A 27812-nucleotide genomic window follows, 5' to 3' on the forward strand; every position below is an offset into this window, starting at 1 on the left:
AAGTGATGATGACGAATTTCAAATACAACAAAACATTTTGTCTATAAAATTATGTAGGCAAAGAAATGTTCTTTTTCTTATTGTGAAGAAATGCAGCGTAACATAAAGGTCTGTTAACAGTCTGTTGTTTCCGGATCAAAACCCTGGTTGGTATATGCTGTCCTAATTACACAGCAACCAGCAACTATTGTTTGATAAGTTTTTTTGCATTAAACTTATTTTCTTGTCATCATCTGTTCAGAGTGTTGAATTTATCTCACGTTTAATTTACAATCATTTTATCAATTATAGTATCCAACCTTTTAATTTATTTCTTCTATATTTATGCTCGACCTATTTTCCGACTGTTTGACCTGTATTGACTTCATTCTTTAATAATGTGTTTGCGTTGTCTATCTTAGCCCAATAGTAGCATGTTCTGACTCGCGCTCTGAAAAAAAAGCAATTTGTTAGTCAAATCGTTCCAAAAAGCCCAATAATGGCATGTTTGACCTGTTTTTTTTTTTTAAATTGCCTGGGTCGCAGAAAATTTTGTCAAAAATGGGTCATGACAGATTTGGTCTGCCTGCAAAAAATTAATTTGAAAAACCGTCTCCCAAGAAAATCTTACATCTGCTTCTGTTTTGAGTTTTGTGTATCCCCTTAAGTAAAATAGTCGAAAGTTCTCTTCAGATATCAATCTCTGAGCCGCAAAATTCTTTACCTGTTTTTGGGAATTTATAAATTAACGCAGCGATTTTTCTTTTTGTATGAGCAACTTTTCTGTTTTGGTCTCCTTTTTAAAGATGTTTATTGTCCTTTTGAACCTATACTAATAAAAAATTTTGCTTATTCATTCACTTCAGATATCAATATTTTAGCCTCAAAGTCTTCTACCTGTTTTTGGGAATTTATAAATTAACGCAGCGATTTTTCTTTTTGTATGAGTAACTTTTCTGTTTTGGTCTCCTTTTTAAAGATGTTTTTTGTCCTTTTGAACCTATACTAATAAACTTTTTTGCTTATTCATTCACTTCAGATATCAATAATTTAGCCTCAAAGTCTTCTACCTGTTTTTGGGAATTTATAAATTAAGGCACCGTATTTTCTTTTTGTATGAGCAATTTTTCTGTTTTGGTCTCCTTTTTATAGATGTTTATTGTCCTTTTGAACCTATACTAATAAACTTTTTTGCTTATTCATTCACTTCAGATATCAATATTTTAGCCTTAAAGTCTTCTACTTGTTTTTGTGAATTGATAAATTAAGGCACCGTATTTTCTTTTTGTATGAGCAATTTTTCTGTTTTGGTCTCCTTTTTAAAGATGTTTATTGTCCTTTTCAAGCTATACTAATAAACTTTTTTGCTTATTCATTCACTTCAGATATCAATATTTTAGCCTCAAAGTCTTCTACCTGTTTTTGGGAATTTATAAATTAAGGCACCGTATTTTCTTTTTGTATGAGCAACTTTTCTGTTTTGGTCTCCTTTTTATAGATGTTTATTGTCCTTTTGAACCTATACTAATAAACTTTTTTGCTTATTCAATCACTTCAGATATCAATATTTTAGCCTTAAAGTCTTCTACTTGTTTTTGGGAATTTATAAATTGAGGCACCGCATTTTCTTTTTGTATGAGCAACTTTTCTGTTTTGGTCTCCTCTTTAAAGCTGTTAATCGTTTTTTTGAACCTTGACTAGTATAATTTTTTTGCTTATTCAGTCACTTCAGATATCAATCTCTTAGCCGCAACATCTTTCACCTGTTTTCGGGAATTTATAAATTAACGCAGCGATTTTTCTTTTTATATGAGCAATTTGTCTGTTTTGGTCTCCTTTTTAAAGATGTTTATTGTCCTTTTGAACCTATACTAATAAACTTTTTTGCTTATTCATTCACTTCAGATATCAATATTTTAGCCTTAAAGTCTTCTACTTGTTTTTGTGAATTGATAAATTAAGGCACCGTATTTTCTTTTTGTATGAGCAATTTTTCTGTTTTGGTCTCCTTTTTAAAGATGTTTATTGTCCTTTTCAAGCTATACTAATAAACTTTTTTGCTTATTCATTCACTTCAGATATCAATATTTTAGCCTCAAAGTCTTCTACCTGTTTTTGGGAATTTATAAATTAAGGCACCGTATTTTCTTTTTGTATGAGCAACTTTTCTGTTTTGGTCTCCTTTTTATAGATGTTTATTGTCCTTTTGAACCTATACTAATAAACTTTTTTGCTTATTCATTCACTTCAGATATCAATATTTTAGCCTTAAAGTCTTCTACTTGTTTTTGTGAATTGATAAATTAAGGCACCGTATTTTCTTTTTGTATGAGCAATTTTTCTGTTTTGGTCTCCTTTTTAAAGATGTTTATTGTCCTTTTGAACCTATACTAATAAACTTTTTTGCTTATTCATTCACTTCAGATATCAATATTTTAGCCTTAAAGTCTTCTACTTGTTTTTGTGAATTGATAAATTAAGGCACCGTATTTTCTTTTTGTATGAGCAATTTTTCTGTTTTGGTCTCCTTTTTAAGGATGTTTATTGTCCTTTTCAAGCTATACTAATAAACTTTTTTGCTTATTCATTCACTTCAGATATCAATATTTTAGCCTTAAAGTCTTCTACTTGTTTTTGGGAATTTATAAATTAAGGCACCGTATTTTCTTTTTGTATGAGCAACTTTTCTGTTTTGGTCTCCTTTTTATAGATGTTTATTGTCCTTTTGAACCTATACTAATAAACTTTTTTGCTTATTCAATCACTTCAGATATCAATATTTTAGCCTTAAAGTCTTCTACTTGTTTTTGGGAATTTATAAATTGAGGCACCGTATTTTCTTTTTGTATGAGCAACTTTTCTGTTTTGGTCTCCTCTTTAAAGCTGTTAATCGTTTTTTTGAACCTTGACTAGTATACTTTTTTTGCTTATTCAGTCACTTCAGGTATCAATCTTTAGCCGCAACATCTTTTACCTGTTTTCGGAATTTATAAATTAACGCAGCGATTTATCTTTTTGTATGAGCAACTTTTCTGTTTTGGTCTCCTTTTTAAAGCTGTTTATTGTCCTTTTGAACCTATACTATTATACATTTTTTGCTCATTCATAACGTGAAATAGTTAAACCACTCAGAACTGAAGTTCTTCATGAATTACTCAATTTATTTGAATGGTGCTAGATTTGACGCTGAAATAGAGTCTTAATGTAGAGTCTAAATTTGCTCTCAAATGTTTTAATGTTCCTATTTTTTCAGGACGATCAGCAAACAGAAGTATGCCCATTGCAACACTTCGAAGAAGGCCATGATACTCCACCCGAGCCATAGACCTAAGTTCCCTCCAAGGGTTCCACACAAGTCCTGGATCGTGTACTTCGGGGACTCCTGAATCTGGAAGTAATTCAGGGTTCCGAAATGGACTTCGACTCTTGCGAAATTCTTTTTCAGAATCTCCTTCAATGATTCAATCTCTTGTCCGTCACGCGACAATTCTTTGGCTCTCGCAAGGAATAGTTGGACTCTTTTGGACGGCGATCGCTCTAGAAGCGATACAAAGTATGTCGCGTATGCCTCTGTTGGCCATTCGGTTGCCGAGATGCCAAACTGAAGTCGTCGATCTTTGCAAGGCGATGGACACTCACACGTTCTTTTGTTCACGGTGAAATCTTCCTTGACATCTTTGACACAATCGTTTTGAGCATTGTTAAACAAATCGCAATGGTATTGCATGGACTTCGCGACTTGCTCGTTCAAGCTGAAATCCGACTCCATTGCTGACAAGGTGCAGTTACAAGTCCTCGCGATGGCGATTTGCTGGCAGAGATATATACAGTGCTCACTCGTATAGCTGTACTTCTTGAAGTCATCTCTAAGTTCCAGGAACTCCGGCCAGGTGTCGATACAGTTGGAGTAAGGCGCCTCCTTTTTTAGAACAGTTTCCTGTTCCATGCTTACCACAGTTGCAGCTCCTGCACTTAGAAATATCCCCTTTGAGGTGATTGGAGGACTCTCATCTGGGTTCGAAATCGTCAGTCTTGCTCCGGAGTTTTGTCCAATGATTCCGATGTATTCATCTTTGTCCAGAAAAAGAGACAGCTTTAGACCATTTTCAGTGCCGGTTTTCGACGTTCGGTAGGGCGCCAAGTTAGTTCGGTTTGAATCCACGTCAACAACGGTATTGATACTAAAACAGTTTCCAAATTCGGCGTATTGAGTTGTTTTGAAGTTACTGTAAGAGCACAGCTGTCCGTCAATTACACATTGAACAATAAAATCCTCAATTTGGTGCCCATTTCCAATTATTTCAGACGCTTTTAGGTTTAGAAACGCTTTGAAGTCTGAGAAGTCGGGCATTGCGGATTGCTGGAATGCGCTGTACCAGTCGTTAAGAGCGACGTCTTCGAAAACGTTTCCAGTCTGTGTGAAGCTGACGCTGTCAGGCGGATCATCTGATGACTCATATGAGTTCGATGAGTCATACGATGAATCATAGGAGCTCGATGAGTCATAAGATGACTCATAGGAGTTGGATGAGCCAGAATATGAACCATAAGAGTTCGATGAGTCATACGATGAATCATAGGAGTTCGATGAGTCATAAGAAGAATCATAGGAGTTCGATGAGCCATATGATGAGTACGAGGAATCGTATGAGTTGGAGCCAGGGTTGATAGTTGTATCCGGATCCGGCAAGGGAACGTCGGTCGGCCTCGGAGTCGTGTCAGGTCCGAAGCTTCTTCGTCTTCGTTTTGCTATCGTCTTCTGGTACTCAATTTGGAACCCAGTTGAATTTCCAGTGGAATCAGAAATAAAAATGATTGACAAAAAGCTCCCTGAAGACGTTGTTCTGCGATTCATCAAACCACTATAGTCAAAACTTCCACAGAAGGTTTCATTGTAACCATTTGGAATCGGCTGGCCATCTGAGTCCAGAACTTGAACCCAGTCTTTGCTGCATGAAATGCTTGATTCGATATCGAACGCAATGAATTCAATTTGAACCTGGAAACCGACGGGTGCATATAGGGTGTACTCACAGTTCAAATCTACGGAATAATTTCCAGGGTAGTTCGGCAGACTCAAAACTTGGACTTGATCCGATGCTGTTATGTCTCGAACACACGACTCGTCACATCCGCTGTCGTTCCTCTCGTCAAAGCCTCGGTCCACGACACAATCCGCTATGTTGTCGCAGGGTATCGCGCATGTCACTTCACCAGGACACAAAACAAATCCGTCGTCGCAAGTCGTGTTTAGATTTCGGTGGGGATACGACTCGCAGTCGTCGCCAGCTGGAAGATCTTCGTCGGAATCATCCCCACACTCAGATCTCCCATTGCACACCCATGCTTTCGGAATGCACCTCGCGTTGCTGCATTCGAACTGAGTTTTCGGGTCGCAACTTGCGTTTCCATAATTCGAAGTAAAGTCGCGTCCTTTGAGCAATTGTCTGGAATAGTCGTCGAGCCATGCTAGATCCTGTAGATACTTGATTCGGGAAATGAATGATTTCCGAGCAATGTTGTTATTGCAAATAGTCACCGCTGGAAAATCGAGCTCGGAGGCGTCGGTTCTCAACGACACCGAGACGGTCACCGGATGCGAATTGAATTCCATCATGGTCATTGTGGTCTGAAGAACCAAAATGTACACAAATGCCAAGTAAACAAGAATCCACATGATTTTCATCAGAATTGAGGGTGCAAAAAGCTGAGGTGAAATGGATCCAACCATGTCAACGGTGAGAGTTTTGATCTGGGAAAATTTAGACTTTCCCCCATTTTCAGCCTCGTTTTGTTCGGGTTGTTTCGCTGCATTGCCGACGTTCAGTTTTCGTTCGTTTTGAAGGATCAAATTTGAACTTTTGTTGTTCACGGGACTAACGGCACAATCAATCTCATCGTGTTCCCGCTCAGGTGAGATTTTCATTATCTGATTGGATATATCCGTATGGATATTTGGAGTTCTTAATTTACAAATGGAGTTTTGAATTTGATCTGGATTCTTTTTTTTGACCTGGTGATGCTACTTTGGAAGTTGGATCAAGTGCCTTTTTGTTTTCTCTGTTTTTTTCGATCTTCGAATTCAAATCATCTAGTTGAGGACAATTAAAATATTAAGACGGCGTTTATGGCTCCAATTTGCTGCACTTCGTTTTTTAATTTTTTAAATTACTCATTTTTGTGGGATTTCATTTGATCCTTAAGTCTGCATTTAAAGAAAAAACTATGAACTGAGTTGATTAAAAATTCAATTCACCATTTAAATCAATATAAAGACCAACAGCTTTTGTCTTTCACCAAAGCTATTCATTCAAAAGGTGAATTATTTTAATAATTTAAGAAAAACTAGCAAAAATTGTTGAAACCTTTTATTGAACTTTTTCTTCTTTTGTCAGAGTTCGAGAAAAGTAAATCTTATTTTTGGTATGATCTATTGAAAATATATTTTTAAATTCCTAAACCAAACATATTGTGACAAAAAGCGTTTCAAACTTGAAATACATTTTTTTGAGATATCAGTTTGCGCAGTAAACAATTGAAAAAATGTTGCTGTTTGCTTTCTCAATTTGCGATAACGAAACGATTTCAAAAAAAAATTTCTTAAAAAAATAGCAGGTTACTGTGCAAACAAAACCAAATATTCCGACCAAATTGATTTAGGAGAAAAAATAACTAAATGAAAAAACTGCAAAATAGTCCTTTAGTTAAAAAGAATCATTATTATAGATAAAATGATATTAAAATTAGCGTTGGAGTTTGCATTAGAATCGTAGTACACTCAAACGTGGGAGGTCACCCTCGTTAATTTGAAAAACAAAAATTTAAACTGCAAAACGAAGTTAAAAATGCAGACCAGTTTTTATTTCCACTGAGAGAACTTCGATCGTAATTTTAGAATCTGAACCACAACCAATAGAGCTTCAAATGTACACAATTTTACGGCCTGTGATCTTTTTTCCACGTAATCAAAATTGGCCGACAAAAAATGAAAACACAGACAATACACTGCACTGCCTGCACATTAGTGTCTTTCCACTATTCGAGGGTGGTGAAAAACAAAGAGACCGAGTTCTTGTACAAGTAGGGCAGAAAATTCTAACCACTTCTGCCCTGCTTACCAATTATGCTCTTCTTGGAAAACGAATCACTGTTTGTCCTACTGACCTTTTTTAATCAATCAATTAAATTCGAACATATCAAAATATCTTAAAAAAATTGTGGCCTATTACTCGATCAAAGAAAAAATTTCGAAGATAAAGAAATAACAAATTGAAAAAAAATATATAAATTTTAAGTATAATTTTTAAAACGTCAAAAGACAGTCTTTTGTCGACATTCTAAACGCTGTGTTCTTCTCATTTAAAGAGGGATCTGAACGGTTAAACTCTACGCCAATGAGTTAAAAACAACTGCTAAATTTTATTGTTCCGACAACTGAAAATGGGGAGGAACTTTGTACTCATGTGTGTTTTAGTTTTTTTTTGTTTTCCACGCAAAACCAATTGCCACAAACAATCATCGGACTGAGTTGAGTGATATATCATATTGAAACCCTCTCAGTCTTATTTCAAACGACGTTAAAATTTCAAAAAAAATTTCCCAGTGTTGCAAAAAACCGGTTTGAATTTTTTGATTTTTCGTCTTAATTCGAGCCCACACTCAGTAAAAGAGAAAATAATAGATAATAATGGATTTTTCTTGTCAGTCTCCATAAATTTCAGAAAAAATTGATTATAATTGATTAAAAATAGATTATAATGCTTAATTTTTCGGAACAGTGAAAATAATTATAATCGTTTATAATCGATTATAATCGATGATTTTTTGAGAAAAAAATTTTCTCAAATTTTATTATAATTAATATTGAACAACTGTGTCATCGCTTCATTTCATTTTATTCTTGTTTAGGCTGGGGTTTCCCCCTTTGAACTATCTTGAGATATCCATTTTTGGCGAAGGAGCCTAATAGGAGCCTTTAGCACCAATATAAACTAATTTTGAGGAGGGAGAACGCGCAAAAAAAACGCAATTTTTATACCAAAAATTTCCAAAAAATGTCTAAAAACGCCTTTTTTTGGCCTGTTTTCTCATAATTTTGCCTGCGGCGTAGAAAGTTTGATCAAAATGGGGTCTTTATAGTGAGTTAGGAGAGCTCATAAAAACAATTTGGTCAACATAAAAAAAAGATGGAAACCCAAAAATATTTTCGAAAATTTTTTGAAAATCCGCCGCGTACCCCCCCCCCCCGAGAAAGTCCTAGATCCGCCTCTGCTTATAGCTTAAATTTACATTAATTTTGATTTTTACTATATTTTCATGCAGATTAGGTAAAACATAATCCATTATAATTAATTTTTTGTGACGTAATTATTTGATAGTATTAAAAGTAAATGTCAGTCAATGAACTCGTTCAGCTGTTTTCTTAATGAAAACAATCAAAGTAGTCACTTTAATGTTGGATTTTTTTTCCTTTTCGCTCAATAGTTTTTTCAAAAACGCCATTTATGTAAGCTTTGCATGTTTATGTATACTGATCAATGTCTGATGAACTAAAAGTTCGAATTTTAAAATTCTTCAACATTGAAAATTTTTGCCAAACGTTAAAAGTTTGTTACTTTTGTTATATCATTCGTTAAAGACAGCTCTAAGACAGTTCCTGTCGTTTTCTGTGCATTGTCAACTTAAGACCTTACAAACTTTGGCGCTCTGAGTAAACCAAGGTCTTTGTCTTTTGCGTTCGGTTACGAACACATTCTAGAATTTGTCAGAAATAAAACTTGAACAAAAAATGGAAAAATACTTGCCAGATAATTTTCCTAAATGGAAAAGTGCTTATCATAGAGATTTCATAATACTTTCTTTACTCATGGAATTGTATGGTAAGAAGTTTTTCATATATAGAAATTGTTTTATAAGAAGTATTGGTCAACCTGGGCTGATCAGCAAACGATGATTGATGCTGAATGTTAACGAGCAAATTAAATTTTGTTTTTCATTGATCTGCAAGAAAATTTGTGATACACTTGTTCACGTTAATTAAAAAAAAATTTGCGAATATTTATCTATCCAATTAATACCGACACGTATGTGTTAAAAACTGCCTAGTTCGAGGTGTTCATTTTATGTTGCGACTGTTTCGACCAAAAATTGTTGTTTTAACCGTCCAAAAATCCGTTCGCTTCGACCGTTCTCAGCCGAAGCAAATGTGCTCTACAGAGTTGGACCTAAAAAAAGATTTGTTTTGACCGTACACGACCAAATTTGGGCGTGTTTCGACTTTCAAATAGCTTTTGAACGTTTTCCAAAATTAAACGTTCTAATTTATGCTTTTCGGGTTACATCTCATGATGCTTTTTTATCAGAATGAAAAAAATTAGAATTATTTGCAAAATAAATGCTCTGTAGAGATAAACTGTTTTAGAGCTGTTTTCCCCATTTTTTGGAATACGGGCTTGCAATTTGAGTTTTTAAAATGTTTAAAATTGAGTTGATTTTTGAAAGAATTATTTCTAATTGCCTCCGAATTACCGCAGAAGGATCGGTATTTTTCGACCGTGCTTGAGGTGTATCGAGTTTGTGCGTGACCGAAACCCCTGTCTCGACTATTTATTTAGGAAGAAGAGCTCAAAATATTACTCTTGATCAGCATTTCCGGTTGCTTTAATAGTTCTTATTGATTTTGCTTTGAAGAAAAAAAATTGATTAATCCTTTACTATTGAATAACTGATGTGCGTTCCCCTCATAATTATTTGTATTTGAAACGTGCGGCTACCAAAAATTTAAACACTTTGCGTTTCCCCAAACGTATTGAATGATCGATTCCAAAAAAATATTAGTGACCTACGTTTGATGACAGAACATGAGAAAAGCATATATTAGTAGTTTGTCAAAAAGCTCATTTTGGACTGAAATTTTAGTTAGAAGTACTTTTCCAGAGTTTCTGACGCCGAAAGAACACCGACAAATGTTCCTACTTTTTCCGCCTTTTCAATTGATTTTTGGAAGTGTTGCGGTCCGCCGACTTTTTAGCACGCCAATTTGGAAGCAGTTTTGGCTACTTGAACAGCGGTGGTTTACGCTATTTGCTCTAATTATTTTTTGAGTTCACGAAAAAAAGGATAAAACTAAAATCGATCTAATTTCAATGTCCATATGTTGCATTGGTAGTTTAAGTGTAATTTTTTACCATTTAAGCAGAACCGATCTAAGCGTGACAAGTTGTGTATCCAAACAAGTATTGTTTAACTTGCTCATCTCTTTTTTATGACAATGGTTCTTAAACTCTGTCATTTTGATAGCTTAATGAGGAAAACATCATTTCACATTATCTACTGAAGTGTCAATTTTTTTTTTCTTAAAAAACTTCTTCTTAGTTCAAGCTTATATCAAACTTGACCGGGCTCTACAAACTTTACAGCAAAATGTGGATCATTTATGTTACTGCTGCCTTGTATTTAATCGATTATGCGTCGACAACTTCGAGCGGCGGCATGGATTTGCAATCAGCTTATGGTCAGTCCAGTGAAATATTTTCCACTAATTAATTTTCACTAATTTTGGATTGTTGCTAATTTTTTTAAGGAAAACTTTAAAAAGGTTTCGGTCAGTTCTCGTAATTGGTCCACTTATTTAGCAGTTTTGCTATAGCGTTACTTTTTTGAACGCCTTCTATATTCTTAATATCTTTTAACATGACTTGTGTAGTTTCTGGTAAAAAGCAGATTTTTTTAAGTATAAATGTTAAACGGCATTTCAAAATGTCCATCCTTAACACAATCACAAAATGATTATTTTTGGTTTAATGAAGCATCTTTCCAATCAATTGGCTAGGCGTGGTTTTCTATTCAATTTGAAAAGAAAATTCAAGCGTTTTATAATGCCGCCTACGCTACGTATTCAGAACATTTTCGTGCGCACTAATCATCCTAAATGACCAAATGATAAATTTTTAAACCATGTGCTATAATTTTTCACATCAATATCTTCTATAAAAAACTAATTTCGCCAAACAATTGCTGGTTGAAAATGAAATCTTATCTTGCTAGACAAATCTTGTTGATAAAAAAAAAAATTTCACTCTGTCACAGGAAGCTGGAGAAATTGATAACACATAGTAAACTGAAATGATTAGCTTTAGTTTACTCCAGCTGATACGTCTATACTTGTATATGCAAATCAAGTTGCGAACAAAAAAAGCAGCTTTTTTTAGTTTTTAAATTTTATCCTGTTCTGGCTTTCAAGGAGGATCATGAAATATTTGTGCTAGGCGTAGTTTTCACACAGGCAAATTTCAAATTTTGGCCAAGCAAACTTTGACAAAATTTTATGCAATTATAAAGAAAACATAGTTGCTCGAAAATTGCAATTTTCGCCAATACTCATCAAAGTTTCTAGTTTAACAAGACTGCTCGTATCAGGGTGAGGCCCTGAATGTTCCGACTGCCTCTTAAGTTCTATGGCGCAGTAATAACATGAAAAAATTGAATGTACTATAAAAAATAATTTTTTTTATTTGACTTTTTTGTGAAATTCATCCCCCCACACGCCATTCAAAAAACCAAGTGATAGATTTCGCTCCTAGTAACAAATCAATTATGGCAAAAAAAGAGTTCTTCAACGGAATTGGAACAATTTCTGAGACGGATTTAATTTGGGACAATTAATAGCGCAATTTATATCCCGGGTTTATTGTCCCAAATTAGCCAAAATGGCAATCTTTAAACCCCCATAACTTTACGAAAAATGATCACACGTGAAATATCTTTTCAAATTGAAGCTCAGGGCAATAATACCTTTTGAATGACATTAGAAAATTCCGTCAAAAATGGCTAGTTAAAAAGTCGAAGTTTGTCTGAAGAAAAAAACCCACTCCGAGCACAAAAATACCCACGTCAGCAAAAAATCATAAAACTACAAATCAGCCTCAACTTGTTCAGTTTTTTAAATAAAAAATTTGTTTTTTATTTGCAAAACTTTAGAGTGAAAACTTTGAAAGCTGCCGGAACATACAAAAGTTTCCTGTATTCTTTTTCTCGTGTTCACTATCAATCTTTCTCGTATCTGAATCCGATTTCTTTCATGCTCCTCCTTGAAACATTTTTTAAATTTAAGCGGCGGAAACAGCGCAACTATTTACGACCACAATGACCAAAAATCATCAACAATTCTTTCACACGTTCAACTTTTTCTTCAGCCAATGAATCAAAATTTTCGAGCCAGATTTTAGCGGGAAATGTGTCTCGATTATAAGCTATTTCAAAAATCTGGAAATGCAATTTTTACATAATTTAGTAGCTCATACAAATCGAATTAGTTTTTCTCTCATTAGAAAGTTGGCAGAATTTAATTGAGCAAGTTAAAAAAAATAACATGAGAAAAAAACATGAAAAAATTATAGTCTTCCCGTGTTTTCTTTTACTAAAAAAACTATGTCAACCAAAAATACACTGCGCAAAAATTTCTTACTTTTTGTAAAAACAATTATAGTGATTTGATAAAGTTTTTTTTTGGAAAATCGCTACCTCGGAAAACTCTCAAACCCTCGCCTTAAATGTGGTATCATAGTTTTACTAATTTGGTCGTGATTAAGTTTCTCAAAAATTAAAAAAATCAAACAAGCTCTCTATAAGTCGGGAAAAACTGGTTCGATTTTATTTTTTGTTTTTTAGACCAATTATACATAATTTGTTGAGAAGCTGGCCTGTCAGATTAATTTAGTTCATCAGGTTAAATCCATTTAAACTTAATGCTAAAATTTAGCCCTAATTTAGGTCTACTTGTCAATCTTTCTTGAATTTTTCAACTATTTCAAACGCATTTTCTGGTTAAAAAAAACAAATAGGAAAATAATGGAACAAAAGCGAAATTTATTTTCATTTTTTTTTTCAAATTCTTTAAGATTTTAGCTTTGTTTTCCTATCAAAATTCAAGAAAAGTTTTTAATCCTGAAACTTTTCAAATTATTTTTCGACTAACAGCGAAAAAAAGTTGCTCTTTCAAAACTTAAAAGGTTATACCCTGCTTGAATTTGCTGGGCGTTATTAGAAGAGCTTCGTTTTGATATAGATTTGTCAACAAGTGACTCGGTATTTTTTTTCGGCAATTTTTGGGTGACCAGTTTTGGCTCATTTTTTTGGGTCTGAATTATGCAAACTAAATTGGGTAAAATTAAGTTTGCTAAAATTACAAACAAACTTTGTCTTCATTTTTTGTCTAGCATCAACACAATTTGCAAAAAATATGTACATTTTAAAATTTAGATTTTAGTGATTTTGTCCCGATAAATTAAATCCACTTTGTTAAAATACGTCTTCCCAAAATGCTTGGAAACCAGTTTTTACGACTACTTTCAACACATTTTTTTTATTTGTCACTTTTTTTGTTTGAATGCGACATGAAATAATTGCTAAATTTTTGGCTGAACATGAGTATTTTCTACAGTAATTAAGAATCTAACTGGATATTATGAATAATGCCTGTACCCGTATCCGTATATAAGCCCGAATACCCGTCCTTCTATAATCCTGAACCCCCGCCCTCTAGAAAATCAAGTTCAGAAGGACAGTTAATTTGGTAAATGTTTATCACAAACAAAGAAGACTTAATAAAATCAATGGATTTGAGTTCTACTGCTCTGGGTGGATCAAATTGTTTATTATTTTTATTTAAAAAAAGTTAAAAAGTCTTTTTTGTAGCTAAAAACTTTTTACCATCTGAACAATTCATCTCGGTCAAAAATTTTTTCAACCTATGGTTGAAATTTTCATTTTTTTTGGGTTTTAGTCGCAAATTATTCCATCAGTAATTTTGTTTTCAGACGCGTGTCCAATCGGAAACCTTTTCGACTCCGAAATTGGCAGTTGCAAAGTGTGCACTGAAGTCATCCAGGGGCCAGGGGACCCTAGCGACAGAACCAGTCCCTACTCTCTAGTGCAGCCGAACGATGACTCATGCTACTCGGAAACATCATGTCTTGAAGAGCCCACATCCAGAGACCAGTTGTGCGCGTGTAAGTCCATTTTGATCCATGATTAGTGGATTTTGATAAACAAAAAACTGTTAAAAATTTTTATAATTGTTATAGTTATTAGGTCATCAATGTGTTTGTAAAAGTTATAAAACTTTTCCCGACCAGTTTAAAATGGCCAAACTAAAAATCAACAGTTGGAGTTCTACCAAGACTCGCGCCCATGCTGGAGGGCAGGTTAGGCAAAACTTCGAGACTATGAAGTCGTTCAAAAATCATACAAAAAAATTCCGAGGGCTCAGTGTACGTGTCTCCGTCAAAAGCTGATTACCTCGTTGACCAAAAATTATTGCTTTTTTCGGCGCACGCTCCCCCTCAAAATTAGCCAGCCAGTCAAAAATAGAGGTCTTAAAATAGTACAAAAGGGGGAGCCTTTGGGTGGCCAGGGGGTCGAATCCCTGAGGAGGAGGGGCGCTTCCGCTCTCTTCCTTAAATCCGCCCCTGTCCTATGCTGTCGTCAGTTTTATCGTGGATGATCGGTCCCGCCTCAAATCAAAAATCAATCAGAACTGATTTTTCTACCATTCTCTTGCTTAATGTGAAGGAAGGCCAATAGTAAATTTTTTGAAATTCTTGATTGTTACCCTTTAACATCATTAACACTTGCTGAAGTTTTTGCACAGATTTTCATTTCTTTTCATAACAATTTCCTGGAAAATCCGCTGAAAATAGTTATTTTAAATCAATTAAGCTCACTGCCAAAGCAGCAAATGATGCTCCGCTTTTAAATGTGAGAAAAAGCTGGTACAATACTGATGCAAAAGTTATAAAGCAAGTTTGTAAATTTCAAAAATTGTTCGAAAATTTTGACGACTTTTTTTTAGGTCGACAAAATTGATTTTCTGAACTCTTCATAGCACTAAAAAGACGGTTTTTTGGTCGAAATTTGTGCGCCGCAGGCAAATTTTTCAAAAAACAGGTTTGGAAAATTTTGACAAAAAAATCGCGTGTTTTTTGTGGCGCGCGCTTCTCCTCAAAAATAGCATATGGTGGCGCCATAGGCGCCTTTAGAATAATTTTAGGGTCAGTCGGCCAAAAATGGATTGCTTAAAAGTAACAAAGGAGGGACACTTTGGGTCGACAGGGGGTCCAATCCCTGAAAAAGGGCGTCCGCACCACACCCCCCCCCCCCCTAAATCCCCGCCCCTGATTCAGTGTTGTGCTCTGATGACATTTTTCTTATTAGGGTTAGTCATCTGTAGATATATAATGAGTCATCTGCTTAACCTTAGATGAGTCATCTGTTAAATATAGTATGAGTCATCTGTTTAACCTTGGATGAATCATCTGTTTTATTTATCGAGAATGAATCCTTTTTCTACCTTAGAGTGAGTCATCTAATTAATTTAGGTGAGTTTCCGCTGACTCTTCTCGGCAACAACGACAGCGAGTGTGGCCACTGCAGGGAGAGTACTGACTGCTGGCCCAACGAACAGTGTCTCCGGCTAGAGAACCACGGAAACATCTGTGCACTACCCTGCGAAAGAGACGCCGACTGCCAATGTACGAGTGGATTTTTAATAACTATAACGCCCCTTTTTTCAAATATTTTAATTGGATCAAATCTTCCCCCTCATGCGCTACTTTCACACGCCTGGAAAATTGTCTGATTACTGTTTTCCATGCCCTAAAAAGGTCCCGCTAACATTTTCTTTATTCAATGAAATTGCTCCACCAGCATTTTTTCATTCCATGAAATTGTACCACAATACTTTATCCTTTTTGACTTTGCCTTTATGTTTTTTTGAGTTTGATCTTAAAACACAACAGGTGTGCTCGTAAGAAGGCGAAACTTTGCATGTTGCAACTATCATTTAAGGCCAATAAAGTGTTTTTTTTAATCTTTTGATGCTTTTTTATGTTCTTTTCAAGTCTTTTTGATGTTTTTTTTTCAATCATTCCCTCAAATGCAATACAAAGTACTAAGTGATACTCTTTGCATATCGCAAAGTATTAAAAAGACCAAACATCACGCTTCAATTCAATTTGGAACAATTTCTGGGACGGATTGAACCTCTGCTTTGTTCTGATTTCAAATTGAAACAGAAACATGAATTATTTTTTGTGCTCACAAAATGTGACGCCGCCACCACCACAAAATAAACATTTTTTTTATCCCATTGCAAAAGGAAGTGAAATGCTATTGGAATAATTCGTATAACGTTTTAAGCATTGAGAAATAAAGCGACTATTCTCGTTCAATGCGATTAATAACGATTCCTCTCGTAAAATACGAGCATACGAAACATTCTTCTCATAAAATACGAATGCACGAATAGAGAGTACGAAGTTAAAAAGTTAAAAAATAGAGAATACGAAGTTAAAAAGTAAAAAAGTTAAAATTCATTCCAACAAATTCTCACAAAATACCAACACTTCTCTCTTTTCAATCACCCCAACCATTCTCTGAAAAGTACTCTCCATTCTCAGTAAAAATATCTCTAATCTCACCCTTAAAATAAAAATTGAATCAAAAGGCAACTTGCAGTAAATTCATACTATCTTCTTTTCTAATAAAATGTTTCTCAGCGAATTTTAGATTTATTTTCTAAGAAAGAAAGTAGAAAGGACCCTTTATTCCTAGCAAGAGTTTTGTCCGACGTACATAGTATTGCTAGCGTAATAGCTTACGCGTTTATTGCACAAAGTTAATCGAGCGTTAATAATCCCAACGTGGCCAGAATGGCAATCTTTAAAACCACAAAATTTTACTAAAAAGGATCACAGACGAATCTTTTTGTAATATTGAGTAAAGGTTGCAACAATGGCTTCCGAAAGATATAATAGCACCCTTGCCAAAAATATATAGTTAAAAAGTCGAAACATGTCTGAGGAAAAACACCCACGAGCACAAATTTGCCGTCATTTTTTTCGAAAGTTAGATAAACGAGACTAATTGTATAGAGAAAAAACCCTAAAAAATTTTCAATGCTCTTCAACGTTTTTGAATTCAATTGTCAAAACATCAATTGAAATAACTTATACATTTATTTATGCATTGAAATAGAAAAAAAAAACATTAAAAAAATTTCGTCGGATTTTTTTGAGAACACCAAAGTACAAAGAAATCGTTCTAGCGTCTCTTAAGATAATAATACAATAATTGAACTATAGCAATTAATGAAAGAATAAAAATTTCTCTTAAGCGTGATCAATTCGAATTAAATCGCACATTAAATGTCACAAAAAGTAATTTTCAAAATTCGATAAATTTCTAAAAAATCATTACAGGTAAATATGTTTTTACATTTGAGCTCAGTGCGGGAACATTTTTAACATGATAATAACACGTTTGTCCAAAAATGGTTTAGTAAACGTCAAAATGTCTGGAAAAAAATAGACCACTACGAGCAAAAATGCTCCATCACTTTCTTCGAAAGTCCAAACAATTATCAAAGATTTTCTCATATGATAAACTCAGCAGGAAAGGCAAAAATATTCTATCTAAAATCCATTTGGAGATTATCCGAGTAGGTTTATTATTGAAATTTTTTATAATTTTTTGACAGTTTTATGTTTTTTTATCGATGTGAAATAATACAAAACTGGCTTCATAAAAAAACACTTTGTTTTATTTGTATTTTTGTGGTGAAAAGTTTGTGTCTGGAATAAATTACTGATGAAAAAATCAATTTTAAAGTTTTAGATGATTTTTATAGAAAAAGTTTGTTTGTGCATAAAAATTCTTTTGAGGCTGAAAGAAAAAACAAAAAATTCTGTTTTGTGAGTTTTGACATTTTTTTTCGGATTTCGGATCTTTTTAAAAACTTTTCTGTGCTTTTCAGTCTCTTATTTGTGGTATAATTTTTTAAATACTTTATTAGCGGATTTATTTATTAGCGGATCTAGGGTGGGGAAGGGGCGGGGTGTCGGACAATTTTTTTAGGGATTCCACCCTCTACCGACCCAAAGTACCCGCTTGTGCACTATTTTGAGATGTCCACGTTTGACAGGCTGACCCTAAGCTTTTTCTAAAAGCACCATCAGCGCCAATATGCACTAAATTTGAGGAAGAGCGCAAGCCAAGAAAAAAAATTTTGGCGGCGCAAAAAAAATTGATAAAATAGGGTCTTTATGACAATTTAGTCGACAAAATTTTCTAATTTTTTGAAAATCTGCTATCCCTTGAGAAAACTCTAGATCTATCTCTGTTTGACGCAATTATTTGTTGTTTTTCAAAAGAACTACTTCCTCACATTTGTAAAGTTTGTATAAAAAAATAAGGGGAAATACTGTAAAATATTAATGAAATGAGTTAGAATCATATTCAAAAACACTCAAAATTATTAGAGTACTATAGTTTTCGGCGAGTTCATTTCAATTTGGGTTGGAAAAGAACTAACTAATGATTTCAGTAAACTACGGTTTCTACCCCGGAATGATTTGCAAGGAACCCTATTATCTGCAGTCGTCCCGAAACGACGTCGGAAAAATCTGCGCTTGCTCGGCTCCATACGACTTAATTCGTGGGTTTGGTTGTGTGGACAAACAGAACCTGACTGTTGCCCCCATAGATTGTTACGAGTGCGAGGGGGCTGAAGACTGCGCTGTGGCGCCTTTCGAAAGGGGGGTAAGGTGCGGATCCAATCAAGGATGCTTCACAAAAGCAGTCATAAGAAACTGGGCACCTAGAAGGTAAGAAATAATCATACTTTTTTTATCTCAAGCCAAGAAACTAATAAACAAATATAGTTTCTATGAAATTGTACGTTTACAAGAATTTAGTTCAACTTTAGAGAATAACAATTACGCATCAGCCTGTCCGCTTGTCGGGTGGCATCTTGAAAGTCTAGTTTAATCATGTAGAGTCATTTGATAAACCTTATCTGAATTCCAGTAAGGCTCAAAGTATAGTTGATTTTTTCAGCAAATCAAACCTTGCATTTTTCATTAGTACAAAATCAGTGATAATAATGAAAAAAAATGCTCTATCGGGAGCTTAACTTGGTCCCAATTTTGAAATGAGAATACGAAACAAGATTTAAAAACACATTCACAGTCTATTATGTCAAGTGGACGCATGTTTAGTTGAAGTGATTCATTTTTGGATGAAATTGAGTATCATTTTCAGATCTCAAGTAGTTCCTACTCAAACTAGCTCAAGATTCTGTCTATTTAAATGAACAAAAGCTGCCTTTAATCGAAACCTTTAGACTAAAACATGGCATGATTCAATTAATAATATGAGGTTCCTAATTTTAGTTACAATGAATACGACCATGTCTTCTTCGACGTCGACCGAAACATCGAGGTCAGCCGGGGATGTCTGGACGTCAACGCCTCGACTGAGAGGACTCGAACTTCCTTCCTCAACGGCAACAAAACCCTGTGGCAGAACTGCGAAGTGGTCAGCAAGCCGAATGGCGACGAAATCGAATGTTTCAGCACATGTATCTCGAGGTATTGCAACTGGGAGTCTGTGGATCCTATCGTCCGGGTGTACAAGGCAGACGACAACAGAATTCTCTTCCTCATCCTTTTCGGTTAGATTCTTCACTTTTTGTAAGGTCAGAACATACAACGTTGATGCCATCTGATTTTTTTTTCGATGGTTAAAGAAATCAACCAAACTTTTTTTTAGTTTCCATTTTTAAAGAAAAAGCGAAATTTCATGGTGCCGTCAATTTAAAGTGCTAAGCTTTAAAGAACCCCCGTCACAGATTGAGGCAAATCAATTATCCAATCATGTAATGAAAAAACGAGACGACAGTCTTGAAAAAAGAGCGGCAATTTCATGAGCTAATTTTTACCATGTGAGATTTCGGCGCCGAAATGTACCGAAACTTCGAGGAGTGGCGCCGAAACTTCGAGGAGTGAAACTGGTCCAAAACAAGCAAATTTAAGTCAAAACAATTGAAACAAAGTCATATAATGGTATTCTGAGCTCATTAAAAATTTCCTTCAGAGAAAACCCCAGTGCCGCTGTTACTGATATAATCTTCGACTTACGTAAGCGTGGAATTTTTTTTTAAATGACATGAATCATCAAAACTGAAGATAAATCGCACAATTTGCGATCTGAAATCTTTGAGTAGTTGTTTTTATCATCGGATTTTGTCAACTTCTGTTTTTCAGGACAGAATTGGCAAAAATGACAGTTTTAATTTTCATCCTAAAATAGTTCATTCGGTTGTTTTCCAATGTTTTGATGGAGGACCAGACAATTTCTTTCAAACTAAATATTCACTTTTATAAATGTAATAAAATCGTTGAAAAGGCGGTTGTTTTAAAAATAATAATTAATATATTGCGCCATCATGGTGTCTTATGTGTTAAAGTGTATTTGCTTAATACCAATTTTTATTAATTTTTATGAGCACAAGTGCCTAAGCTTATTCAAAGTTAGACTATAAAGCTTTGAAGTAGAATAAATTTTCGATCAGAAAACAATTAACGCCTATCATTTTCGAATTGATGTAATTTAATTACTGTTCTGGCGAAGGCAGATGGTTGAGTAAAACCAAGCTTTTTGATAACGTGCTCCGAATATTCCAATCGACTAGTCTCTCTAAGCGCAGATTTTCGATTTTTGCCGGGGAGTCTTTTTAAACCACGATAGTGCCCAAAAACACGAAGAATAACTTGTCTTATTGGTAGATGTTTTCTGCATTGCAAAACTTTTTTGGGAAAATGTGCAAAAAAAACATACCGTTCTTAGGCTTTTTTGGAGGCTTTTGACTTCTTTATCGTGGAAGGGGGGTGGTGACAATCTAAACGCGTAAGGTTCTTGTGGTTCCTTTGAATGAACATTGATTGAGCGGCGAGTTTTCCGTGGAGAAGGATGTCCTAATTTCCCTTCTTAAATAATCAGACCCGGCCAAACGAGCTCATAGATCACCTATTGAAAATAATACTTAAACTTGATTTTAGGAGTGCTTTTCTCGTTTGCCATTTTGATTATCTTACTGTGGAGTATATATCAACACGAGAAGGCAGTCCGGGAACAAAAAGAAGACGACAAGGGCAAACTACTCGACTCGGCTGCCGACTACGGAGCCACGTCCGAGTCTACGACGACTCCCGAACCCGAGGCAAAACTCCAACCCGAGCCCGAAGTCTCAAAGAAGAAATCAAATGTTGTGGTTGAGAAGGAAGATATCACTTTGAAAGCGTCGTCTAGAATCAACACTGGAATTAAGAAGAAGCCACCGACGGAAATTAAAATGGGCACAAAAGTCACTACCAAAGTTGTAGACGAAGACGAATAGGAAAATGAAATCTTATTGGGGTGAATTGAAGATTATCAGGTCAAAATGTCAACTCAGCTAAAATAGAACTAATCTATCAAATTTCCCTTAAAATCAAAATATCATTGCTATGAACATGACTGTGAAAAATCACCACGGCTATGAAAAATCTTTAAAACAAAATTTCATAGGCTTACTGAAAGATTTTTTAGAAAAATTATGCTTAGCAATTTCGGCTGCAAGACATTTTTGCTTGTTTTTGTTTTTCCCGTTATGTGATTATTGGAGAAAAGGGTTTTTGCATCAAATGGGAATTGGAATACAATGATATATTTATTTTGCTATGGAAAACTAATTACAATAAAACTTTATTGAATTCAATATTTCAAAAGAACTATTTGTTGGGTTGGTTGGGTTGATTAGATTTTATCAAAAACTGCAAGACAAAATGCAAACAATGAGAGCTAGTTGAAGTGCTAGAAGAACATTTAATCCTGGTCACTATGAATTAAAACAAGATTGAAGAAAAAATATAAATCTGTATAAAATTTCTAACACTACGCTTCCGAGAGCAGCTGCCTTTTATTCGAGATCTTGGCATTTTTCCCGAAAACAACTTTTCTTACAAATTTTCAATTTGGTTTTTTATTGACTGTTAACAACTTCCTGGTTTCTTCCCACTTAGCCTAGAGGTAAGGAATGGGTTTGACCTGGGTTTTTTCAGTATAATGTAAGCAGGTTTGGTTTCGAGGTTAAATTGCGATTTCAATGACTTGCATGTTTGCCTAGAATGAACTTATAGCGAGACAAACAAAAAAGTAAACTTTGGTAGACATCATTTTTTTTCTTTTTTTTTCCATTTTCGTTGATTTCTTAAGTGTTTTATGCTTAGGTTTTATTGCAACTGTTGTATCGCTTTTTTTAAAATACCTTGGAATACCGACGTATTTTTCGGAATTTCATATATATGCTTCTAATATCTCATTTATAGCAATATATGCGCATATTAACTTAACGCGTCTAGCATTTCGAGGCAACATTTGAATTTGCATTTTTAAATTATAATTAGATTCCTAGTTAGCCCTAGAAAAATCATCTAGATGCTGTCTCGATCAATTTTTTGAAAAAAACTAAAAGACTTGGATTTCTCGAACATTCTTCCTTGATTTTGTTTCGGACGTGCAATTTCTCGGACATTTTTCTTTGTTTTTTTTTTGGACCTGCCGTTTTGTTGTATTTGCAGAAAACTTTGCTTCTGAAAAACAAAAAAAAACAGCCAAAGTTGTGTGGTTTTTAAAATCTATTTGATTGGATAAAATATTGAGAGAATTTTTCGAACCTATGTTCAAATGGTGGTAGGCCAACAATCCGAAAATTCAAGAAGCCACAAACACAATTCCCATTTCAAAAAGCCGAAAAACTTTATTGCTATGCAACATAATTACAGATTGTCACTGCTCTTATGCATTTCTTACGTAATTCTGATGAAATGTAATTCGGCTTCAAATCTTGACGATTTATAGATAAGGCTGTTTGTTGAAAAATTACCGTTTAAATTTTGATCAGCGGATTGAAAATTAGACCCCAAACATGCTCTCGATTTAGATTAATTGTCATAATTGCATCGGTTGCAATCAAATGTCTTTGGTTTGCCAAATTAAAAAAAAACCTTTTCATTGCAATGGCATGGAAATAATTAATATTGATCTTGAAATACCCATATTTGCTTGGGATAATCTGGCCATAAAGCCACAGCCTCCGCACTGGTTAAAAAGATTTTTTTTTTCACGATTAGTCTAAGAGCCAGCGCAGATTTTTTATGTTTTTTTTTGTATTTTCCTTGCAAATGTGCTCTTTTTTACAGCACATTAATCTTTTATCAAAGTATTTAAAGAATTCAGAAATAATAGTTGATAAAACTTTAATTTTTTTTGTTGTTTATTTTTCAGACGCAATGCTAAATACGAAGCTGTAGACTTTGTGTTTACAACGCAATAATGAGATTAAGTAGCTGTGTTTTGTTCAAAATAGAATGAATTCAAACAAGAAAAAGTTGCTGCCTGCGCAACGCTTTAAACGAAAACTTTGATATACACATCTCAATTATCCCAGTGTAGCCTTTTCTCCAGGTTGGCTAAGTTATTTTGAATGTGGAAATCAATACAGTAGTGTCTTTCAAATGATATAACAAAGATTGGAAGTTGGAAGTTATAAATTGGAAATTGTCACAAGTTTGCACAAAAGTACTGTTTTACCGCGGGAACCTTTAGGTTGCAAAATTTTAGCGGGATACCTTAAAACTGCATGCAAAATGCTTATCATACAATTTTCATTGAAAAAAAAGTATGACAAGCATTTTTCTATGAAAACTGTTGGCAACTTTGGCTTAAAAAATTTATTTTTGAAAAAAAAACTGGTCATACAATGTTAATTTCATAAAAATTTTTTAATTCACATTTTTTTTTGTTGCAAACTTGTTTTTGTGCTCAAATTACATTTTAAGCAAGAAAAATTTGCCTGCAAAAATTGACTTCCTTTCCATGACGTAGTCCAGGTTGAGTTTTTCAACCAAGAAAACCAGAAAATACAAAAAAAAAATTTTTTTTATAAACTATTTTTTTATTCTTTTTATATGCTACGAGAAACAAATGTGTGTAGAAAAAACAACAAGTGTCTTTTCTCCACCATTGAAACTTTCAGAGTAAAAATTTTGTAGCCATATGCAAAATTTTACGTTTTGCTGTATAAATCTGTGTGAAAAAGTTAACATTAACTAAGTTAGTGAATACCACCAAATGCAGTGTATCTGCGTGGTAACTGCCAGTTACACTCTTGGTTTTCTTAGGAAAATAAATCCGTGGTTAATACATCGATATCTGCGTGGTAACTGCCAGTTACACTGTTGGATTTCTTAAGAAAGTAAATCCGTGGTAAATCCGTGGTTTTTCGGATAATACACAAAATTTCCAAAAGTGTATTGCACTTTCATTTTACAATTTCACGCTTCAAAAAATGGTTTTTGCTCGTTTCTTGAAACCTTTGTGAAAAAACTATGTCAAAAAATTTGCTGCTTTATTCAGAAACTTGGCAAAAAAAGCTCATTTCAAAACTTTATAGGTTTGAAAAAGTGCTCATCATAGTTTTTCATACTGTTTTTTTTTGGTTTATGAAGTGTATGAATTTGCATGATACGCATTTTTCGTCAACTGATAATGCGGACCCGGGTACCGCATTATCAGTAACTTTTCTCTTAGACCGGCCACTTTACTTTTTTTCTTCTTTCATTGAATGCGTTTCATCAGAATTTTGGGTCTTCTTTATGATTTCGACCTACGAAGAAAGTGCGGAAAAATTAGGCATGGCTTAGGGTGTTTTTTTAGTCAGTTTTCGAATTTTTAAATAAGCAATTTTTACAACTTTTTTAAATCTGAAAAGTGTTATTGTTTCAAGCTCAATATTAAAAAGATACTTCGATGTGTTCATTTTTTCGTAATTTTAGGGGGTGTGAAAAATGCCAATTTGGAATATTAACGCGCGATTTTTTGCCTTATTATAACACGCTTCAATGTCGGATTAAGTTGTACCAAATTAAATTGAAGTACGTATTTTGGTTTTTTCTCTTAGGATACGAGGCACTAAATTAATCCCATTCCACTTTGCATAAGTTTGTGGGGTGACAAAATGAAGAAAATTTTTTTTTTCTTGTTTCAATTATTTTATCAGTTTTCCAAGCTAAAATGGTCTATTTGACCTTAAAGTGCAGCCAGAATGTTCAGGGCTTCGCCCTGATATATGAGTAGTCTTGTTATCATATAATCATGCTATTATGCTATTATACGAATTTAGCAACCAAGCGAAGTTAAAACGCAACCGAATTCTTGAAGTTTATTTGTTATCGTGACAAAAAAAACATCATAGGCTTTGATAGTGCAGGCTATCAATATATCACAAAATCTAATACTGTTTGTTGTCAAAGTGCATTGAATTTAAGCTATTTTATCAGTGTTAAGCTTGGTTAGAACAAACTATCTTTTTTAATTTTTAATAATTCAAGCAAGATGTTTAAGCTTTCAGTCTAGTTTTGCTGTGACACCACAAAAAAATTATCGAACTTTTCAAAAATGCCAGCTGGATTAGGCAAAGGAATTGTATTCTTATTCGTGTCGGCCTTTTGTTATTCGGCTTCCTGTCTCTCGTTCGTGCTGTCGGGACACGAGTCGGCTGAGGTGACGTCATGGGTGGGGGTGCTTGGAATACCCGTGTGTGTTATGTCACTTTGCAGCGAGACTCAATTCCGACCGCTTCAATTATACAAGGCTCTTATCCACACGCTTTAAGTAACACTACCAAATTTTTTTCATTAAACTTTTTGTTTGCTCAGCTTTTTAACATGATGAATGTCGTTCGTTTTTTTTTCATATGACAGAAACGAAACTTTGGTTCTAGTTTATATAATTACGCTAAATGAATTTGAACAAAAACGAAACAGTCCAACCTTCATAATAAAACAAAGCAATTTTAAAAATTTGAAAAAACGTTGATTGTGACAAATCATTCTATTTTACTTATGAACTGCATAAGCTTTAAATAATCTCTGATCAAAACGTAATTTTTTGGCGGTGTATGGACTATCATAAAGCTCGACGACCAGCGTAAAAATTTGAAGCACCTTAAAGTGCAGCCAGAATGTTCAGGGCTTCGCCCTGATATATGAGTAGTCTTGTTATCATATAATCATGCTATTATGCTATTATACGAATTTAGCAACCAAGCGAAGTTAAAACGCAACCGAATTCTTGAAGTTTATTTGTTATCGTGACAAAAAAACATCATAGGCTTTGATAGTGCAGGCTATCAATATATCACAAAATCTAATACTGTTTGTTGTCAAAGTGCATTGAATTTAAGCTATTTTATCAGTGTTAAGCTTGGTTAGAACAAACTATCTTTTTTAATTTTTAATAATTCAAGCAAGATGTTTAAGCTTTCAGTCTAGATTTGCTGTGACACCACAAAAAAATTATCGAACTTTTCAAAAATGCCAGCTGGATTAGGCAAAGGAATTGTATTCTTATTCGTGTCGGCCTTTTGTTATTCGGCTTCCTGTCTCTCGTTCGTGCTGTCGGGACACGAGTCGGCTAAGGTGACGTCATGGGTGGGGGTGCTTGGAATACCCGTGTGTGTTATGTCACTTTGCAGCGAGACTCAATTCCGACCGCTTCAATTATACAAGGCTCTTATCCACACGCTTTAAGTAACACTACCAAATTTTTTTCATTAAACTTTTTGTTTGCTCAGCTTTTTAACATGATGAATGTCGTTCGTTTTTTTTTTCATATGAAAGAAACGAAACTTTGGTTCTAGTTTATATAATTACGCTAAATGAATTTGAACAAAAATGAAACAGTCCAACCTTCATAATAAAACAAAGCAATTTTAAAAATTTGAAAAAACGTTGATTGTGACAAATCATTCTATTTTACTTATGAACTGCATAAGCTTTAAATAATCTCTGATCAAAACGTAATTTTTTGGCGGTGTATGGACTATCATAAAGCTCGACGACCAGCGTAAAAATTTGAAATTCTTATAATCAAGCATTGAAATTGAAAATTACAAATTTCAAAAATTGTCAAAATTAAAGGTATTTTACAAATTAAACATATATAAATCACTATTTCTCTATTTGTCCAAGTAATTTTTATATTAAATATTTCTCAGAAATGCAAGTTTCAATTGTTGTTTGGTGTTTTTCAAAAACCAAGCTGCAAGTTTACACAAGTCGATACATTTTCAAATTTTCAAACTTTTATGCTAATCGGGATTTACGCTAGTCCGATCGAATGCTTAGAAGATAGAAACCGAAAGAAAGACTAAAAATCAAGAATAATGATTGTCAGAAATGGGATATCACGGGGCTCTATCATAGCTCCGTAATTTTTACTTTATATTCCCGCACCGAACGGCCATGGTTTTCAATTCAATTAAACATTTTCCGAGACCAAAAAAAAATATTATATTCCATTACAGATGTAAAACTGCGAAACCACGAAATCAATTTATTCTCACTATGATAGTTTTTTTTGGAAAAAATCCATTATGATCCATAAGAACCTATTATAATCCATAATTTTTGGCGGTGAAATTGATTATTTTGGTCAAGCTAATCCATTATAATCCATTATTTTTTTTTCCTACTATGTCTAATTTCGTACTCATAGTTGTTGTAGATTTTTTTGTTGCAGAAATTAAGACAAATGAAAAAGTAAAACTTGAATATGTTCAACCGACTCTCCTTCCCCCCACCCACGCTTACTCGGTCCAGCTGGAGAGTTGGTGAGGGTAACTGGAACGTGGTGGCGAATGGGGGTTGTGATAAACGCCAATAACTGAAAAAGTCTAAAAAAACATCCAATACCTAATGTGAAATGTGAAAAACTATGAGACTTATCAGGTAGCAAATGAGCCTAACAGCAAATGAGATATTTTTAAAACAAATTATTTTCTAAGTAAGTTTTCAGCGGTTTATACTAGAAATTTTATAGTTTTATAGACACAGACTATAAAATTTCTATATAATTAATTATAATATACGGGTGCTCGGTGCAGGTCAGGAACT

The 27812-nt window shown here is 34.1% G+C and overlaps 3 protein-coding genes across 3 annotated transcripts in view; 2 read left to right on the forward strand and 1 right to left on the reverse strand.

Annotated features, from left to right (window-relative positions):
• LOC134840327 (C2 domain-containing protein 5-like) overlaps positions 1-27812 on the forward strand; it is a 302083-nt gene that overhangs the window by 238822 nt on the left and 35449 nt on the right. The gene's annotated exons all lie outside the window — the stretch shown is intronic.
• Positions 3221-5960, reverse strand: LOC134838962 (uncharacterized). Its single transcript, XM_063854334.1, has one exon. It carries the CDS (start codon positions 5903-5905, stop codon positions 3221-3223), a length of 2685 nt encoding a protein of 894 aa, XP_063710404.1. The 5' UTR covers positions 5906-5960.
• On the forward strand, positions 10145-21587 carry LOC134839086 (uncharacterized). Its single transcript, XM_063854504.1, has 6 exons — positions 10145-10492; positions 13797-13988; positions 15357-15509; positions 18362-18641; positions 19209-19489; positions 20877-21587. The coding sequence occupies exons 1-6, from the start codon at positions 10402-10404 to the stop codon at positions 21212-21214; spliced, it is 1335 nt and encodes a 444-aa protein (XP_063710574.1). The 5' UTR covers positions 10145-10401; the 3' UTR covers positions 21215-21587.

This window comes from Symsagittifera roscoffensis, chromosome 2 (assembly GCF_963678635.1).
Source record: "Symsagittifera roscoffensis chromosome 2, txSymRosc1.1, whole genome shotgun sequence".
Lineage (NCBI taxonomy): Eukaryota > Metazoa > Xenacoelomorpha > Acoela > Convolutidae > Symsagittifera > Symsagittifera roscoffensis.

Bases quoted from the DNA above. Each gene is read 5' to 3' on its own strand.
- LOC134839086 (XM_063854504.1), top strand. From the start codon at position 10,402: ATGTGGATCATTTATGTTACTGCTGCCTTGTATTTAATCGATTATGCG. The intron at 15,510-18,361 runs GTACGAGTGGAT...TAATGATTTCAG, and splicing joins AAGAGACGCCGACTGCCAAT to TAAACTACGGTTTCTACCCC. The intron at 18,642-19,208 runs GTAAGAAATAAT...TCCTAATTTTAG, and splicing joins AGAAACTGGGCACCTAGAAG to TTACAATGAATACGACCATG.
- LOC134838962 (XM_063854334.1), bottom strand. From the start codon at position 5,905: ATGAAAATCTCACCTGAGCGGGAACACGATGAGATTGATTGTGCCGTT.